Below are 19,508 nucleotides of genomic sequence, written 5' to 3' on the forward strand. Positions count from 1 at the left end.
CTGCCCATGAGGTGACACTCCCCTGGTCATGGGTGACTTCAGTGCGACCACTTGCACTGGCACTGGCACACAGTGTTCCTTGACTTTGCGAAAGGTCGGGGGCTACATGTTGCTGGATCTTGGTTCCAAAGCCCTGAGCTGTATCATTGGACTTGATACTCCACTACTGGTGTAGTAAAGGTGATCAATCACATCCTCGTGGGCAGACGCTGGAGGCCTCTGCAGAACTGCATGGTCTACGGAAGTGTCCAGTTTGTGAATTCTGACCACAGACTTTTTGTTGCTATTCTGAATATTCAGCTTCTTTCCAGTGGGCTACCTTCTACTAGGCTGGACTTGGCCAGAAGACCAAACTGTTTCTGATGAGTTTGCATGCAGTTTGAGTGAGGAACTTGCAGATTTCGGTATGACTGATGACTCTGTGTGGGAGACCATCCATGACCCTGAAGGTTGCTGGGGGTTATGTTGGTGTTGCTGGTGTTCCCAGAAGGAGGTGTTTAATCTCGCATGGCACCCTTTATATTATCGAGAGGAGTCGCAGTGCATGACTTGGTGGCAACTCCAGTCTGTACCGGGAACTGAGAGCTGTGAGGGCTCTGAGGGCAAATGAGGCGTTTGTTGGATGAATCTGTGAGCAGGTGACACACCACCTCTTGTCTAGTGACCCACATCCTGCTTACAGAAGTATCAAAGCATTACTTGCATCTGAATCTGTTACTCGGAGAGTCGCAGTAGGGGCACGTGATGGAGCGCTCCTTATAGGTGACACTGCAATTGTAACCCGCTGGGCTGGCGACTTTGAGCTGCTGTTTAAAACTGATCCTTCAGCTAGGATGTTGGAGATGTCTGGGTTCACAGTTCTTGAAGCTGATCTCCCGATCAACTGTGAACCACCCAGTCTCACTGAGATTTTCCTGACTGGAAAACAGGGCTTGTAGTCCCTATCTGGAAAGGGCAGGGTGATTGCCTGGGTTGCGGCAACTACAGGTGGGTAACACTGCTCTCAGTGCTGGGTAAGGTCCTTGCTAGGGTCGTCCTTAACAGGATCCATCATCGCTTGCTTGCCTACCAGCAAGTGGTTTTAAGTCTACCATTGAACGCAGTAAGGGTTCTCATTGAGCGCAAACACGAATATTGGCAGAAGTTCTTACAGCCTCTGTTGATTATCTGAAAGTGTTCGACTCAGTCTTCTGGGACATCGTGAGAATTCGCAAGATCCCCCAGAACATCAAGGATATCATGGCCAGCCTGTACACTGGTACTGTGAGTGTTGTGCAGAGTAGAGGGAGAAACTCCGTGTTCTTCCCAGTCGATTCTGAGGTTCGCCAGGGGTATGTTCTTGCTCATACTCTAAGGCTTGCATGGGCTGGATGTTGGGTAGGATCGTGGGGTCCAGCGGCTGTGGGGCATCTGTTGGTGAAGAAAGATTTACTGATCTTGACTTTGCCAATGATGCTATGATCTTGGCGGAGTCAATGGAGGCTCTCATTGGGGCTTTCGAGAGTCTGAGTGAGGAGTCTGAGTGTCTGGGATTGCGAGTGTCCTGGATAAAAACTAAGGTCTAGGCCTTTAAAGACTTCTTGGGCACAATCAGTAGTATGACTGTCTGAGAGGAAAATGTTGACCTCGTCAAGAGGTTCACTTACCTCGGCAGCAACATTCATGTCTCTGGTGACTCTCCTATGAAGTCAGCAGATGGATTGGGAGAGCATGGGGGGTCATGAGGTCGCTGAAATGGGGTGTGTGGCACTCTGGATATCTTTGCAAGAGGATGAAGGTCCAAGTCTTTAGGGTCCTGGTGCTCCCTGACTTGCTGTATGGCTGTGAGACATTGACACTATCCAGTGAGCTGAGATGAAGATTGGACTCCTTTGGTACTGTGTCTCTTCTTAGAGTTCTTGGGTGCCACTGGTTTGACTTTGTGTCGAATGAGCGGTTGCTAGAGGAGTCCCGAATGAGGCAGATTACCTGCATTGTGAGGGAGTGTCGGTTACAGCACTACGGCCATGTGGCACGTTTCCCTAAGAGTGACCCAGCTCGCAGAATCCTCGTGACTGAAGACCCGAGTGCCTGGACCGGGACCAAGGCCAAGGGGACGTCCAAGTAACACCTGTCTGTGGCACATAGATGGCCATTTCCGGAAGGGTGGGACTGGACTGTGTGTCTGCCTGAGGGGTCACCAGCCGGGATCCCGAGGCGTTTCGTCATGCGGGGGGTGCATTAGTGCATGCTCCTCAACCTGATCTGACCTGTTTGGTTGTTTAATAACATTTTCTTCTTTGTCTCTTTCCAAGTTCGTAAAGAGTGGTTTAACAAGTGGGATCGAGTATGAAGGTCGATATTATTTTTCCCCCTCCTCCTCTTCTTTTCAGTGCCAGTACTGATGCAGTACTTTATCAGTTGCTCTGTATCCTTCCCTCTGCAGAATGTTTGTAAAATTAGGGGAGAAAGGAGGCTTCCTTTAAAATTGTTTCTCTTCTGAAACTGTGAATTTTTGCTGTTCTCTTTTCCATATGTGATGTGAGGCTTGTATTATGGAAACTTTTTCTCGTTCAGCCTGCAGATTTCAGACACCACCCTCCCCATGTGTGAACAACACGCCATGGTGCAGACTCAGCTGTTCCCATGGGCTTTCGGAATATGATGGCGCAAGGCCACAAGCAGCACGTTCTTTGGTTCTGCTGAGATGGACAATGGTACAGGACATTGCTAGTCCATTTCCTTCATCAGCTGGTGTACTGCTTAAAGTTACAGAGTTATACATATAAGTATAATTCAGTTACATTCAGTCTGCTTAGTAACACAATGATGAAAGACCTCAGATTAAGAGAAATGGAATTGTTGTAGGCGGGTGACTTGGTAGCTTTTTCAGTTCGTGTGCAGAGTTCAGATTCGTTTTGAAGATCGGGCCGAGGTCAGGGCTTGACCGAGTTTGGCCTGCCAGTCCCCCTGCCCTGCCACAGGCCTTTTAACAACCATTTGGTCGCCCTTGTTTTCTGAGTACTGAGAACGCTTTCAGCTGCAGGAGGGAGTCTCTGGATCTGGCTGGATCTGGATGGAGAAGGAGCAGAGCTCATTGTTCACCAGTTCCCCATGTGCTCTGACGGGGCCTCTTGTAGTCTGACTAATAGTTTGGGTCTCGTTATAAAGCAGATAGAAAAGCAAGAAGCCTGAAGAATAGCAAACGCTAAAAGAAACTGGCAATTTTTATACTGCTGGCTGATTTGTGAAATAATTGCGCTAGCCTCTAATTTACGCCGGAGGAAGCAGTGAGTTCTGCATGGCCTTTAGGTCATGGGAGCTACCTATTGATGCTTACCGTGCCATTTTCCAGCACCAAACAAAGGAGTGCAGTAAAGTATGAGAGAGTGCTGAGCGGCTGGGCTTTATCGGACTGTTATAGTGACTTGCATACTAAAAGGTTAGCTCTTTGAGGTTACTGGGAAGAACACTGGTGATATGCTTAGGTATTTGCGGCTAGCAGAAGTCTCCCATACCTTCACAGTATTTTCAAGTCGGCAGGGGTGCTAAGTGATCATTTTTAACTGCTTGATCTTGTGTAACCATGAAAAGCAGTAAAAAGTAAGAAAAGGTACACATCCACTCTTTTCAAGTCTTAATCACAAATTAAGTTTAGTGCGGCCCTCTTTCAATAGCCTCTATTGTCACTGTTAGAATTGAAACAAATACCTTCGGCTTGGTTCCCTCCCCTCTGCCGCACTGGGGGGAAAGCTGGCCTTGGAACTGGGAGGCTTGCACACACATTCCCACTAAGGGTTAAATGTTCAGGGGAAGGAGGCGGGATCACCGGAGGTCTCTGCCACATTCTTCTTCCTCCCCTTAAGCAAATTCCCAGCTTGACTCTGCAGAGCTGTGTTATTGAACACTTGCAATTAATTAAATGTCAGAAACTGAGCCCAACAAACACCTTCCTCGTGATCAGAAAATGAGAAATGTGTGAAGAAATCATGCAGCTCTTTTACTGTATGCATTATTCTTAGCTAGCCAATTCGATATTTTAATTTAAAATGAATTACAAGTAAACTATTCATCATTAGCTGCAAATGGTTGAAATATAGATTTTTCCCATTTCAAATGGCCCAATTTTTGAATAACGTTAATTTCATACGTTTTCTTCCCTTTGCTTTCAGTTAAAGATAAGATTTGTTTGAGAAATCCTGTTATTCTGATCCTACATGATGAACAGCAGTATGTGTAGAAGGGCCAGACCTTGGAAGCAATAGGCGGTTTCCATGAAACAGCTGCGTTCTGCTCCATTTTCCCATCCAGCATTCTGAGCTGGCCCTCTTCTTCCTCTTATTTACATTTTTCCCCTCTGGTGCATGATTACAGGTGCAAACTCTCTAGCTGTTACTAGATTGCACGGATATAAACTTGACACTCAGGTATTCCACGGGTCGGTTGGCCCAAAGCACAAGTGCGTGTCTCTGCTCTGTCTGTGCTCCCTGCAGCGATGGGAAAAGACTCATCAATTGAACAGTATGAAGGACACGATCTTACATAACATTCTCTAATAACATTCTCTCTGTTCCCCAAAAAGCTGGTCTTTGATTGGCTGCCACCAGTTGTTTGTTTGGTGAATTAAATGCCCTCATTGCTCATTACTGCTGCCATTCCCGCCCGAAAGGCATCGCTGTGAAATTCATTAAGCGGGGAAATACTTGTCTGTCAGGTTATGTGTATGTAGAGCTGAGATTACATTTCTGCAGCATTTCGGCTGCAGTTGGAATGTGCTCCCCCAGTAAGGCTTCGCGGGATTGTGGAAGTATGGACAGAAGCAGCACATTATTTATTTGACCAGCACTTTGGTTACTCTGTCACTTTTTAATATTTTAGGAAAAACCCATTGATCTTGACGTTTATTATGTGTGTATCGTGGATCAACAACACAGTAATTGCCGGTTCACTTTCCTTTCCAGGAAAAGGGAAAGCCTTGTATTGCTGTTGCCATTATTTCGATTTGCTGTGTGGGAAGGACATTGTTTATCGCATGTTTGATTGCTTGCTTTGCTGTGCTTGCTAAAGGGAGGGGGGAGAGGTGGGGATGGAGCCAAACTGACAGGATCACAGCAGATTTTCTAGCCCCATGTCTAGCTATCCGCCGCCAAGGAATCCTCTCTGTGGGAACAGATCTCACAAATACAGCCACGTTGCCATTTAACACGATACCCTAAATATAAACATACGCTCCTCTGACTTTAGTGAGCATTTTCCTATCTTAGCTTTGTTACAGCGTAAGATACCTTATGAAAGAAAGGGCAATGGATATGTAGGCGTTTAATAAAACCATTATTTCCCTGTCTTGGCATTCTGGGACGCATTGGTCCTTTTGTTCATTTGCCAAATTGACTGCTTTTTTAGGTGCTCTCCAGCTACTAATGTCTCAGCTAAACGCTAAAGAACGCACCTCACAATCTTAAAAATTAAGTACATATATAATGTCAGTGAAAGTTTAATTTTTCTTTCTTTTCTTTTTTTTTTTTACTTGGACTGTTATAAGACGCACAATACAGACTCATAAGATAAAAGAAACAATGAGCTTTTCATACCTAAAAATAGATTTGAATAATGATTATACACGAGTTAAAAAAAAAAGTCACAGATACTAAGAGCCCTGTGGCCTTCTCGTGCTTCCTCTCTTGGCCAGGACAAGGTTCTGACACTTTGATCATTTCCTCAGTGCAAAATGTTTCTACATCCTTATGATCTTCTGGCTGCTTTTTATAGACTGTTTTTGAAACCATAGATGACTTAGCCTGGGGGGGGTCAGGCTTGAAGACTGAGGTGGTTATTTATGGGGCTAATGTTGATATTTTTACCTAACTTTTTTTGTTTTGATGTATTTTTATGACCATTGTCGTCGTAGAATGTTTTGTGACAAAGCTTTCTCCTCTTTGGAGAACAAACAAGATGTTTTGCCATTATGCAAGGTACTGATTTATTCGCAAACTCCGAAAAGGTCTCCGGGACCTGAAGAGGGATAATAAGGCCACTTCTGGAGGTGTCCCTTCGACATAAATATAGCTGACAGCAAACCTCTGTTTGCCTGCATCCCCGAAAGGCTTGCCTGTTACCTCACTGCTTCCATCATAAAAGCAGAGCCACTGGCTGAGTTTGTTTCTTTTGGTTTCCTGTCTCGTTGAGGCTATTTTTATTATCCTGTCTTCACGTTGACAACACTGAGTAAAAACTGTCACCCCAAGCTGCCAGCTTTTGCTTTGCGGGCTGTAACTTTTCAATCTCATTTCTTTTAGTGATGTTTCAATACGTATTTGGATGATTAATTAATTAGTTTTTGACTCACAGGAGTTAGTGACCTTTATTGTTTAATAATTAGCACCACGCTGGAGAGGAGGAGTTCTTTGATTGTCTTGATGGCTTTTTTGGTTCACGTCTCAAGACTTCTTGTCTTTTTGGAATTAATGGCTTTATAGTTTGTGTCTCAGTGGGGCAGGAGGCTTATTGTTAGTGAAGCCAAAGTTATTTTAGTGTTATTAGCAAAGTGTGTGGCTCAGTGGGCTAAGCCTCTGTGCCTCTGATCGGGAGGTTGCCGGTTCGAGCCCGGCCTCGACAGAATAGTCATGGCAGTGGGCCCTTGAGCGAGGCCCCTAACCCCTAGCTATATGGGTGACGCTGCATGTGGCTGCTCTTCGCTGCCAAGCTCGCTCTCACCTGCCTGTGTCTGTGTGTCATGGAGAGCAAGACTCCTGAAGATCAATACAGCATCATCGGAGATTATTATTATCATTATCAAAAATATCCCCCAAACAGAGAGGCAGTTTGTGTTGGCGTGAATAAAAGCTTGGTACTCGGGTGGCTCTTGTTTTATGGAAGCTGTTGCGCTGATTTCCGCAGAGTGCGGTTAAAATGCGGATCCCGCGGCTCGGCCGGCAGTTAGCGGGCGCGACGGCAGCAGCACGGGGGCGTCTCACGCTCTGCATTCCCTCTCCCTCCCGCCGCCCCCGCGCTCTGTGAATGAAGCAGAAAGGGCTGTCAGGAAGAGAGGCCCTGCTCCTGCTGCCTGCTGGCTGCTGGCTGCCGCTTTTAATTGATAACGGATGTTTGGAGACATTTGGCGGGTGGGGATCCATCAAAGCGGACTCCGTGTTCTTAGTCATGCCTGTAATGGAATTTCTCTGCGTACGACACAGCAGGCCAGGAAAGGTGGTTCTTGATGACTCTTTCCTTGTTCACAGGTCAAGGGTGGCCTGCAAGCATGACATCAGAAAGCGGGGAAGTGAGTGGGTGGTGGGAGCTGCCCTTGGGAGCGCACTGGGCCGCATTAAGAGTATTGAGTGCCACAGGGCAACGGCACACATGACGTCGCGTAAATGCATCCGATGCAGGGAAGACATTACATCGGCGTTCTCAGTGAGTGCCGAGTTAAAAGAACAATGTACAGTCATATTAAATCATATTAACTTGTAAAAAGATGTTTGTGAATGGGACTGGGGGGGGGGGTTGTGCTGCGTGGCGCCCCCCCTGAGGATGTGGCGCCCCCCTGAGGATGTGCTGAAATCCCCATTTTGTTAATCTGGGCTGCAGTTTGCTGCCTAGGGTGTAGCTTGGATTATCGGTTAAAAATCTACAGCAACCAGCTCGGCACTCGGCTAATTTGGTTTGTTCAGGCTTGAAGGAGATCGCAACCTTATCCATGCTTACTAATTAGATAAAGGCAAGTCGCAAGCTGAGCTAAGCCTTGGGATGCTGAGTGTGCAAAGCAAGTTAGCTGTCCTGTCCAAAAAGTTCAGACGTTCCCTCCAGTTCTCTTTGTACCTTACCCACACACACACACACACACACACACACGTTTATATCCATATCTTCATGGGGACTCTCCATCTATGGGTAAAACCCTAATCCCAACAATGACAACCTTAACCCCTACCCTGCCCTGACCTTAACCATAAGCAACCAAACGAAATACAAGACTTTTGGCATTTTTAGTTTTTCGATTGCAGTCACAGATTGTTATAAAACCGAGTTTCCCCAAACTGAAAAATGGTCCCCACAACTTCAAAATAACAGGTTTTTACCACATTGTGGGGATATTTGGTCCCCACAATGTAATATATATGCATGGCACACATACTCCTCCCTGTAGCTCTCAGTCCTCTCCGTTCTCATGCTGCATGTGGGCGTCTCGTTTCCTGTGTGCTGAGTACATGTCACATGTTCTGCAAACTCGGCCACACGTATCATGTTTTGTTGGCCTGCATACCAGCACGGAGGGGCAGGTGAACATAAGCACAGGCGTTCCTGATGTGTAGAGGCATGCCCAGGTCCATCCTGGTGCTGGTATGCAGGCACTCTCAGCTGGATGGTGTGAGAATAACACATTGTAGGTTGTTTTTCAAGGACCGTATTTGCTGGATGTTTGCATCAGCTCTAAGGTTCTGCTGGCAATGAGGTGTGTGTGTGTGTGTGTGTGTGTGTGTGTGTGTGTGTGTGTGTGTGTGTGTGTGCGCCTGTGCCCGTGTGTGTGTGTGTGTGTGTGAATGGAATCAAAGAGTTGTCTTCGATACACAAGCCCCACGTCGAGGGTGACAGCAGGGACTGTTTGGTGAGACAGTAACTATGTACTTCAGTGGTCACGTTATTAAGTTCACCTGCTCATTAAGGGAGATGTGCGTTGCATGTATCCGCAAACCGCAGTTCATGCAGCACTCGGACAGGCTCAGGAGGTTCATTACCTGTCCAGCTTAGAACAGCTAAGACACCTGATCGTGGTGATTTGAGATGTGCTATAATGGTTGGCTGCAGACGTGGGGGTTCCAGCATCTCAGAAAACACTCAGGTCACAATGTTCTTCCTTCAGGTCACGATGTTCTCCCTGGCTACTACACAGTTCCTAAAGCAGGAAATAAGCATTAAAGGGCAGTCTAATTACGTGTGATGCGGCTCAGTGATCTGATGTTTATTTTCTGCTTTTGTTCTGAACGTGTCTCATTAAGCAGTATAACCTGTCATTGCATTCTGTGTCTTAATATTTATTTGTGTTTTTTTTTTTTTTAAACTTTATCTTTGTATGTTTCTTTGCAGACAGGTTTCTAGGGACCAGTTTTCCTCTGGTTATCAGATCTGTCAGTGTCTCTCCCAGAGCTGCTCTGCTTGGCAGCTTCTGCAGAGTCTTTCACGGTGCGTGGGCTTCAGTGGCCAGTGCCCTCAGGAAGGCCTGTCTGCTCCACAGGCGGGCGCTCGGCCAAGGAGGCCGTGCTGAATTACGCACGGAGGCCACAGAGGGGCCTTCTTCATTAACTCATTGCCAGTCTCTGCGAACAGCCCCTATCTCTCTGGAAATGATGGCCGATGCACCTGTTTTTATCTTCACAGTCCACTTTCTCCTTGTTCCAGTACTAGATGTAGGTGAGGTTCAGGACTTCTGAAAATGAGATGTTGAACTGAAACCTGATCTCACAATTAGTGTATATTAATTATTGCAGAACTCACAAGCATGCTCATTAGAGCAGCTGGTCGCTGGTGGATTGAAGAATTGAGGAAACTGGTTATTGCGTACAAAAAAAAAACATTCTAAATGCAAATTTATTTCTGTATTTTTTTTTCTATTTGTGTGTGTTCTAGTGGATTATTTTGGTGGGGTGGGGGGGGGGGTTGCTTCATGGCCACACCCTGTCATATGTCACCACTTGGCTCCGGAGCAGCGATGACCTCACCAGCTACTGCCCATATGTTATGGTCAGCTCTGTCGCCCCCAAAAGTCATTAGCTTTTTTCACGGTGGTACCGGCATCACCGACCTCTAGTGGTCGTGTTCTGGTGGATGATTGCCATGCCAGTGTGCAGAGACTGAGCTCTGCAGGCAGACTGACTGAAATATCCGTGAGGAAGGAAGCCTCGGTCTGCTGATGATTCCATCACTGTCCAAACACGCATTTGATGTCCTTGTGACGGTGATTAGGCCTGTGTGTCATGCAGAATGAACACAGTGGATTAGCTCCGCCCCTCCTCTGAGGTGTCATTCAGGTTCCCGGGTATACACTGTGGCGGACAGAAACTCGTGTGTAACTACATGGCCTTTTCATTGGGTACGAGTATCCTTTCCCTGAAACTGACTGCTCAGTCAGAGGCAGCTTTGCATGGGCCATCTGCTGTCTGAAGAAGGTAAGCAGGGTGCTGAAGGTATTGAGTCTCCGTATGGCGAGAGGGATTGATTACAGGACTTTAAATTGGACGTGGAAGTTGGCACCAAATCCACCCATATGGGGGGGGGTGGAAACATGCAGACCTATTTGGAGATTTTTGTGCACTGTAAGGATAGTTTTCCAGAAACCAAAACACCCAGAGGATGTTTTAGCAGGTGGTCGGTCGAGTTCAAGAGAAATAGAGTTGGCGCTGAAAAACCTGTTAGAACGCGAGTGTCGTCATAGATCACAGCTGCTGCATCTCCATGGGTTCCACTCCCGTCAGCGAAGAACATGGACCTGCTGCTGCGTCGGGCGGAGGAACCCCAGCCCCGGAAGCTGACAGATACGTCACGACACAAGTCGCCATGGGTCGGGTACAGCAGCTAGTGACCTGCGACCTCCACTCCTGTCAGCTTAAATCGCAAAGTGTTGTCGCGACGGACTAAGGAACCTAAACGCTGGGCGCGGAAAAAGAGGACAGATGTTTTCTCATCAGAATTCTCTGGTTCCTGCTGTTTCTGGCTGATGGGAGGATTAGGATATGATCCATAGTATGAGAACTGGATTGTTCTGGAATGGTTATGGGAAAATGGTGGTGATTTAGGTTGCCGAGGCCTGTTTAGTCACCTGGGTTCGATCCAGTCGGACATCTTTTTAGAGATGAAACAATACATATCTGCCACTACCTAATGTGCAGCTATGAAAACCAAAGCATTTGGCACAGACCAGTGTCCCCAAGGCACCTCCTAAACATCCTGTTGAATTTGTCACCCGAAAGGGACATCAGCTTACTATAACATGGATTTTAAGTTGAGGCTTTCACGACATGCTCTGACTGTGCCGGACCTCGCTAACATGCAAACGCAATTCGGGTGGAATTCCTCAAGACATGCGCCTCAACTTACAACATTTAGTTTATAGGCCATGGTTCATTAAGTCACTTCAGCCCGTATTTGTTCCTCACAACAAGGTTGCTATTGTGCTTTGAATGGGCTTGAGAGCGCAGAAGTTCATAATGTCACTGAACTGTTTTATATTACAAGAGGCCATTGTCACTTCTCTCCATAGAGCCTATGTTGATTGCTTTTAATTATAGTGGTGGCTTGGTTTCAGTTCTTCTGACCTTTATTTTGGCCTGATGCTTCCTGGCTGCCCATGTGCATTTACCCCTGCCCTGTCCATCCATGTGGGCTTTTAGGCCTAATTTATGTCGATCCATAAAAACAATCTATAAAATTTTTAGTTGCCTTGGTGGACTGTCATTGGTGGCATTTGCCCTAATGATGCAATGTTGACGAATGCTCAGTGGTCATTGTTGGGTCATTTGGGGCTACGGAATACCTTCGGAGAAGGGCTGCATGTACCATGACGTGATCTTTAGGCATTGCCGTGAGTAGAGGAGTTTCTGACCCTATCTGGCCATGTTCATGTGGAGTCTGTTCCGTAATCCGAAGATCAATGAAGACAAACCGAATATCAACGTGCCTCAGTGGTACTATTACCTCAGCGTCTTGATACAGATTTATAAATCTTGTTAGAAATCTTTCTAAGCTGTGTTTGTGACATTTAGTGGGTTTTTTGTTATGCCTTTATTTTGCTGTTTTGCTGCATTTTTTCTGTAATTTATACACCTAATTAAAATAACTTGAAATATGGTTACCAATATGATGTGAATTGCCTTTATAAATGGCATTTGTCAATGTGTGAGGGCCCGAAATTCCACAGTGACTGATCTGAGTCCTGTAATGTGTTCATTTTCCAAAATGGCTTTTATTAAGAACAGTGAGTAAAATATAAATAAGTTCACAAATAATGATACTGCTTAAATACATTAAAAACAGACTCATTATTATTAGTAGAACAGTTAATCTTTACTTGTGGTTGAGTGAGAACTGTCAGCTTCCTGAAAGGTGTTCTGTTTTTCAGCAAATGCTACACCTAGATTTTAACTCTCTCAGATCTTGTCGGGGAGTCATTAAGGAATATAAAATAACTGTGAATAGAGGACCCTTTGCAGGTCTCTGGCAAAAAGTCACTGCCTACGTTTGTGCATGTGGGATGGCGAACGCTCGCTTCAGGGACCCGGCACTGAATGCAGCGGCCGATGGTGTCTGCTCTGCCTCGGCGACCCCCAGCACACCCATCCTGCTTAATCGTAGCCCCTGTTACCTGGCTGAACTTCCTGAAATTCACAAGGACAAAAACATCAAAGTTCATAGCACACTTCCGGCGCTCGTAATAAATGGCTTTTACACAAAATGCAATTCTTTGGCGTGTGATTGGTATTTCTAGCAGCTGATTATTTTGGGATAGAGCTTATTGTCTGTGACCTTTTATTTCGTTAAGGTTTTACTCTCTCCCAAAGCCAGCGAAGACCTTGCTTACTCTTCTTGAATCCTAGCCTGGGCCCTGCGGTCTCGCAGCTCCTGACCTTGTGCTCGATCAAATTAACGTGGTTCCCAGCTTCTGCCACCTCACCTGTCCCTGTGGGACACCCCACACCCTCGACTCGAACCCGGCCTGAGGTCCCACGCAGACGCCAGGCTGAGATAAAGCCCTTTCAGGCTCGTAGATGTCCATGCTGTTAGCCCATGAAGCCATTTATAAGTTTAACATTTTAATCTCCGGAAGTATGTGTCCAAACGGTCTGTTTTTTCAATTTTTCCCTCCCTCCTCCTCCTCACGAGCTGTCCTTACTCTGAAATGATCATTCTTCTGTTTCTCCTAGATACATCTGTATTTTTAGTCATTTGAACGTGGCTTACAGAACAGCTAACGGGGTCGATGTCCTTAGCAGGCAGCCTTAAGCTGTCCGCGCCCTTGGACGGCACGTTTCAGCTCTGAGTGGAATAACAGAGGTTTGCAATGTTTAACTTGCAGTGAGTTAAAATTTATCCCATGGGCTGCTGTATGACAATCAGCTTACGATCCTAGTTGGGGGGGGGGGGGGGCATTCTGTCTCCATGGTCACGATGAAACACACACATTGGCTAAAGGGTGCTATACTCCGTTTACTAACTAGTGTTACACAGTTTTAATACCAGGTGCCCCCCTTCAAACACATGCACACATACTTCAAAGCCCTGTTTAGGTAGACAGGATTATGCCGCCACCCCAGGGCTGGCGGTGCTGATGGGGGGGGGGGGGCTTGTGCCTCTGGGTGACTCATTAGGGCAGCAGGTAGCTGGGAGGATGTGGTGAGCATCAGCTGCAGCATCCTGCCGGCTGAGGCCTATTAACTCGCAGCCACCAGCCCCCCCCCCCAGGCCCCTCTCCCTGTACTTCTCCCAGATTTAAAAAGCAACATTTATGGAACGATTGTTAAGAGACTAAAACGAGGGTATGACTTGAGGAACTTGAGTTAAACAGATTAATTGGAGGTGTTTGCCTGCTTTTGCTCGTTGTTGCTTTTCAGAGCCATACATTGTATGTTTCTTGAACTTTCTTTAAGTCTTTTCACTTATAATTTGGTCCAGTGGTGACCAAAGGGTGTCTTCTTGTTTGGAACTTTAGGTGTTTGCCCTTGTCCTCATTGTGTCACAATGAAGCATTACCCAATGCGTAACCCGGGGCTTCTCCAAGCTGATGTGAGCCTTTTGGACTGGTTGACATTTTCAGCCTTGACCGCAGCAGCTTTTCGAGGTGCTGTATTGTAATTCTCTACGCCCATTGGAATGTTTTTAATCTGTACACTACCCTTATAGCAAATGGGATACTGAGTTGAACTATTTCTTTATACATAAACATTGTGTCAGTGACACACTTCAGCTCCTCTTAGTGCCCGTACAGGGTGAAGCTAAAGGCTTCGGGCCCTGATATGGCAGCTGTGGGCTTCATGTAAAGCTCCTATTGTATGTTAAGTTGTCTTGTGATCAGCCATGCTTTCTGTGAGGTTCAGAGGTCATGGCAGGAAGTAACCAGTTCTGAAGTCATGACCTTCCACCACAAGGTTCCTTTTCCAATAATTTGTTTCTGTAAATGCAGATTTGGACGGGTGCACAACATGAGTGCATTAACCCCCAGTGCCCGGAAGCTTAGAATCAATGTCACAGAAGCAAAGTCTGTGTGAAATCCACCATAGCCATTTATATATGTTTATATATGTGTGGAGGACTTGGGTCATGCTTGCTCATCATGTCAGTCTTTTATTGTCTGGCTGCTCATCGTTTCTGTGACTTTTCTTTCCGTAGCTGGTATGGGAGGGGGGGGGGGGTGTGGATGTGGCAGAGTGCGGCCTGGAAAAACTAGCTTTGGATATGAAACCGGAGAAATTGTTTAGAAGCCACAGACATCGAAATCTGAACACTGGAGCTCGAGGACAGCAAGCAGCCTGGGTAGAGGCATGGAGATGCAGATGGGGAATATCGCAAGCCTCAGACATGTGGGAGCGGGGGAGAAGGTTCTGGAAGCAGCCGGGAAACCTCTCGCACGGCTCTGCTGTACTGCCACTGTGGGGATTCCACAGAAAGCAGTGAAGAGGATGCAGCTTCTTTTTTTAAATCTGTTTTTCCTCGACTAGCAGCTTTAAAAGAAGCACATAAACACTTCAAAGCGTGAGCTATAAAGTCAGCGTGGCCCGGATTAGCCAGGGTGCAGACGCCATAGACACCACTGCTCTCGCTGTCAGAGGGCCAGGCGGGTCGCGGATGGGGCTGCGAGGGGCGTAACGTGATCTTTGGTAGCTGGATCTACAGCAGAGAGGGCAGGAGTCTCCTGGACATGAGCTCACGACGTCAATTATTCATGAGCAGCAGAGCCGTCGGCGTATCGGGGGGCATGGGGGACAGGCAGGCCTCGGAGGAGAGTCTGTTCCCGGCCGTGACCTCCAGAGGAGGGTCTGTGGAAGGAAGGTTCCTGTGAGCTCATGCCCCTGAGGTTCTGCGGGTCTTTCTGTATGGGCTTTGGGTCTCGAGATTAGCTTTGTTTCGGGAACATGAAATTGGCCTCTTGATTTTCCGTGAATTCTTAAGGTGAGTAATTTGCTCAGAGCAGCGTCAGTCAGTAGCCCCCAGCCCCCGCAGCACTGAGGGTGGATGTAACACCCACTGTTTACAACAAGCGGTTTCTCGACCCTTCGGTCGCCCCCCCCAGCCGGTTTGGTATGATGTTTCCACCATGACGGGTAATGTCACTTGGGAAATTAAACAACATGTTCACATTAAATTACTCGCACATAACGTGACATGGCGTGTCCACGGAGAGCATCTGGTGGGTTCTGGGCTGCTATGATCTCACACTGGAGCTTCTAATTGAAAATGTCCATTAGTCAGTGCGGCTTCCCCAATCGGGAGCCCCAGACAGCAGCGTGAGGCCTTTGAGTGCATCAAACATATCAGGCCATCCTGCTTTATTGGGATGCCAGGCAAACGACTGGCATTTAACCAGATGTGTCTATTAAGAGCCTTTCTCAGACCCCAAATGTAATTAGTGTCTATGAGGCTTATTTACGTGGCAGAAACAAGTCCATCCTCGCTGGCAGAATAATTATCATCTGATTCATCAGTGCTGATTCTTTTGCACAGTCCCGACTGGAGCTCATTGCTGGTTTTGGTCCCCTGTCCCTCTGAATACTGGGTGACTCCCTCCTCCCTGGCACGCCACCCCCACACCTGAGCTCTGACGCGCCACAGGGGTCGACGAGCCCGGAGCCTGTTGGCGTTCTCCTCGCTCAGAACCGCCGCACTTCCGCTTTCTTGCACCGCCGTGTCACGAGTTTCTCGCAGGTGGTGTCCTGTTAACTGATACGGTTGTATACTTTGGATTTTGCCCGTTTTATGGTCTGTCTTCTGCAGTAGAAGCAGGAAACGCTGAACGGCCCAGACCTGAGCCTGCTCAAGGCATCCATGGCAACTTTTATGCTCATTTGTTTGTGTTTTTTTTTTGTTTTTTTTGTTTGGGCTCAGCCTTTAAGCTGCGGGGCCGGTCGGGCCGGCGGGGGGGAGGGGGGGCAGGGAGATAGCGGCTCATGGGCAGACGTGCCGGTTCTGTTTTTCCACTCGAGCGAAGCCACAGTCTGCCGCTAAAGTGATTTCCTTGAGGGGGGGCGGTGTGCCGCGGCCCCAGGGCCTGCTGCTCGCTGCCCTGTGAGTAATGTGCTCCTGCTCTCTGAGGCTCCGCCCCCCCCACGGCGCTGGCGTCATCATGCACAGGATTGGCCCACTTGTTTATCATAGTTTCTCCTCCTCCTCTCCCTGAAAGGAGCCCCTCCCAGAGACTGGCCCCTCCGTCACCTGTAATGAGTAACTCTGTACATATTGATTTGCCGTCACGCGTGCTTGTGTGTCATCAATGTTTAACGCTGCCGATTTCAGGAATCCTCCCCCGGCTGTGAAGGGCGATACAGCCAGCTTATAGCTACCAGGAAGCACCTAAACACACAATATCTCTGTTCCAAAAAAGGATCATTTGTTCAGAATATCAGGGATTGATCTCTGAATAATCAGATTTTCACTTTACTTGAACCTTACTTTACTGACAACCTTAACCCCTACCCAACCGTAACCTTAACCGTAAGTAACCAATCAAAATACAAGACTTTAGGCATTTTTAGTTTTTTGATGGCAGTCAAAATATTTTATAAAATTGAGATTAAGGGGACTGAAAAATATGGTCCCCACAACTTCAGAGTAACAGGATATCATCACATTGTGGGGACATTTGGGTGCCTCTGAGGCCCCCAGGGCCGATTCTGGCGTGTCGTGGCCCCAGCTGCACAGAATTGGTGCGATCATCAGCACTCATCAAACCAGACCTGCCACTGCTACAGTAAATGACATTGAGAACCTTATAACCATCCTGCTAATCATGGTTCATAGCAGACGTCCGGTCTTACTGTGAGTGAGTGTAACAGTACATCTTCATAACTGTCAGAAACTGCAGTGATTCAGGAAGGAAAACCGTATGGTTTCAGCGCTCACAGCTACAGCATTCTGGTCAGAGTTGATCTTTCTCTAACACTGAGAGGTGTAGATGTGATGAGTAACGTACACATGACTAGCCTTTTCTCCTCCTGCGCGCGAATGATTCTTGTAAGAACGAGAATTTCTCGCATGGCTGGTGTCCTTTTACGGAAGTGCAGTGCTTTGTCCAGGGGCCCCTCCCTGAGTGAGCTGCACACTGCCAGGCCCAGGAGAGCCACGGCAGATGTGGGGGAGGGTGAGGTCAAAGGTATGCCTCCCTTTGATTTGGCTTGAGGGTGGAGGAAGACCTGGGCAGTCTGGTGTGATGCCAAGGATTCCTTTGAGTGACTAAGTTCTTTTCTTGCGTGGAGGCCTGTGCGTGTCTGCAGGCCTGACCTGGACACTCCTCTTCCTGATCGAAGGCCTTCTTTTCTGAAATGCTGCTGTCGGCCTGGTTCTCTCACCACGTGCCTTTTCCTGGCTAGCGGCGGGAATCCCGCCGCGTTAATTGCGTGTTCCCCGTGCTGGCGTCTCCATCTGCCTGGCTGCTGGGCCAAGCTGTTCCTGCCGAGGCCCCTGTAGATCCTCACGATCCAGCCACCGCGGCGGATGTCCAGCTAACACCCCCGCCCGCCCCAACGCGAGTGGGAAGCGGCTGGGTGCTCCTGCCTGCCCCCCCCCCAGGACCTCCAGCCAGCCATGTGGGACGTTGACGGCTTGCTTAATACATTTAAAATGTCCCTGGGTGAGAGCGCCTTGTCCCATAGTTTGTCCAGTCAGCATCCAGGGGCTGTAGATGACGAGCTGCGTCCTGGGGCCTCCCGTCATGCTGGGAGTCCCTGTCTGTCCTGCCGCTCCTCGCTTCCTGTAGCACAGCACCAGCCTTGTAAAGTGCAGCCTTATGGCTGTTAGAATCATCACAGATCTTAGGATGCGACCCGCAAAGGAAACGCTCCCTGTGAACCTCATTATCTCTGTGTCTGCGTACATGCACCAGAACGGAAATCATTTCCTAGTGACAGCAAACAAGTCCTGCAGAGTCATCTTTGCTATGCATTTCATTTGTAGAATATGTTGGTGTAGGCAAGTTAATAGTAGTGAAATATCAGGATGTCAAATGTATGACACCGCAATATTTTTGGCCCATGTTCAAGGAAGCCTTAAGATAAATGGTTGTATCAGAGATTAGACTTGTGAACACCAGTGACACAATGTGCAAACTGGCATGGTGTTTACCTCCTTGTTCTCTGAAAGTGTTCAGCGCTCACTATCTGTAAGGGTAACAGCACATCTTTGCTTTCTCTAGCATTAATGTACATACAGAAGTCAGCGTCTTCATGTATTTGTTTACTGAACACCAATTTTTCTTGTGCTGGCAGTCCTGTAAAACAGCGGAGTAAATATTCAGGAACGTGATGCTAAATGTTATTTCCAGGGTTTGCAAGGTGTAATTTTTTGTAATGTTCTGCAGTTTGAAGTGAAGCACACGTCTTGACCCTGGCATATTACTGCGCTTTTCGCACGATAATCAATACCACAGAACTAATCAGAACGTATGGCTATAGTGTACAACTGTTTCAAATTGAAATGGTCCAACAAAACTAGCTAATTAACGTTCTTTTGTTTGTTTATCAGGACCAGTTTGAGAACCTTGACAAGCATACGCAATGGGGCATCGACTTCCTGGAGAGGTATGCAAAGTTCGTCAGGGAGAGGCTGGAGATCGAGCAGGGCTATGCCAAGCAGCTGAGGTAGGTCCCACGGCTCTCCGCCTTCATCAGCCTGCTGCATTTCCCGCTTCTCCACATTTTTAAATGTAATTCTAGGTTTTTTCATTGCTTATAACTTATATATTATTCTGCTCTGCATTGATTGATCTCAGTGAGGGCAATAAATTGTGCTGTAAACTCATCTTTATCCTGAGTGAGTCAGTCACCAGTGTTCTCTGAGGAAACGTCTTCTTAGACGTAACATTAAAAGTATTTCTTGTTAGCAAATTCATGTAAAAGAATCTTTCCGACTTATTTTTTTCCCCCATCTTTGTCCTGGGAGAATTTTTTTTTTGTATTCATGAACAATGTAACGCCAAATACATATTCTGAAAGACCTCTCGACTAGAATAATAATAAAAAAACACTTAATTTGCCTTGCTGGGGTAATGAAAAACATAGGCCTGTTTGGGATGGGGGGGTGAGGGGGAGGGCAATCGAAAGATTCTGGATAATCTGGCGAATGTTCTGGCCCCTCTTATCTGGCCGGACCACTGTGCTAGTAAGACCATACTTATTCAGTTCCTCCAGTGCTGTTTATTAATCCAGATTATTAGTTTGTCCATGAGTATCTGATATCAGATAATGTGTTTTGTAGCTCCTTGAAGGAATTTAGTTTTTTTTTTCTTCATAACGGTTTTGTGGTGTGGACCCTTCGTTCAGTTTGACAGTATA

General features: G+C 47.1%; 1 protein-coding gene across 3 annotated transcripts in view; it reads left to right on the top strand.

Moving 5' to 3' along the window:
• The window catches only part of fnbp1l (formin binding protein 1-like), a 46,247-nt gene that overhangs the window by 10,570 nt on the left and 16,169 nt on the right, over window positions 1-19,508 (top strand). For all 3 annotated transcript variants that reach the window (XM_072699744.1, XM_072699745.1, XM_023821388.2), the window contains exon 2: window positions 18,700-18,815. In XM_072699744.1, coding sequence (XP_072555845.1) covers window positions 18,700-18,815 — 116 coding nt within the window. The remainder of the gene's footprint in view (window positions 1-18,699; window positions 18,816-19,508) is intronic.

The sequence above is a fragment of the Paramormyrops kingsleyae genome, chromosome 15, assembly GCF_048594095.1.
Source record: "Paramormyrops kingsleyae isolate MSU_618 chromosome 15, PKINGS_0.4, whole genome shotgun sequence".
In the NCBI taxonomy this organism is placed as follows: Eukaryota; Metazoa; Chordata; class Actinopteri; order Osteoglossiformes; family Mormyridae; genus Paramormyrops; species Paramormyrops kingsleyae.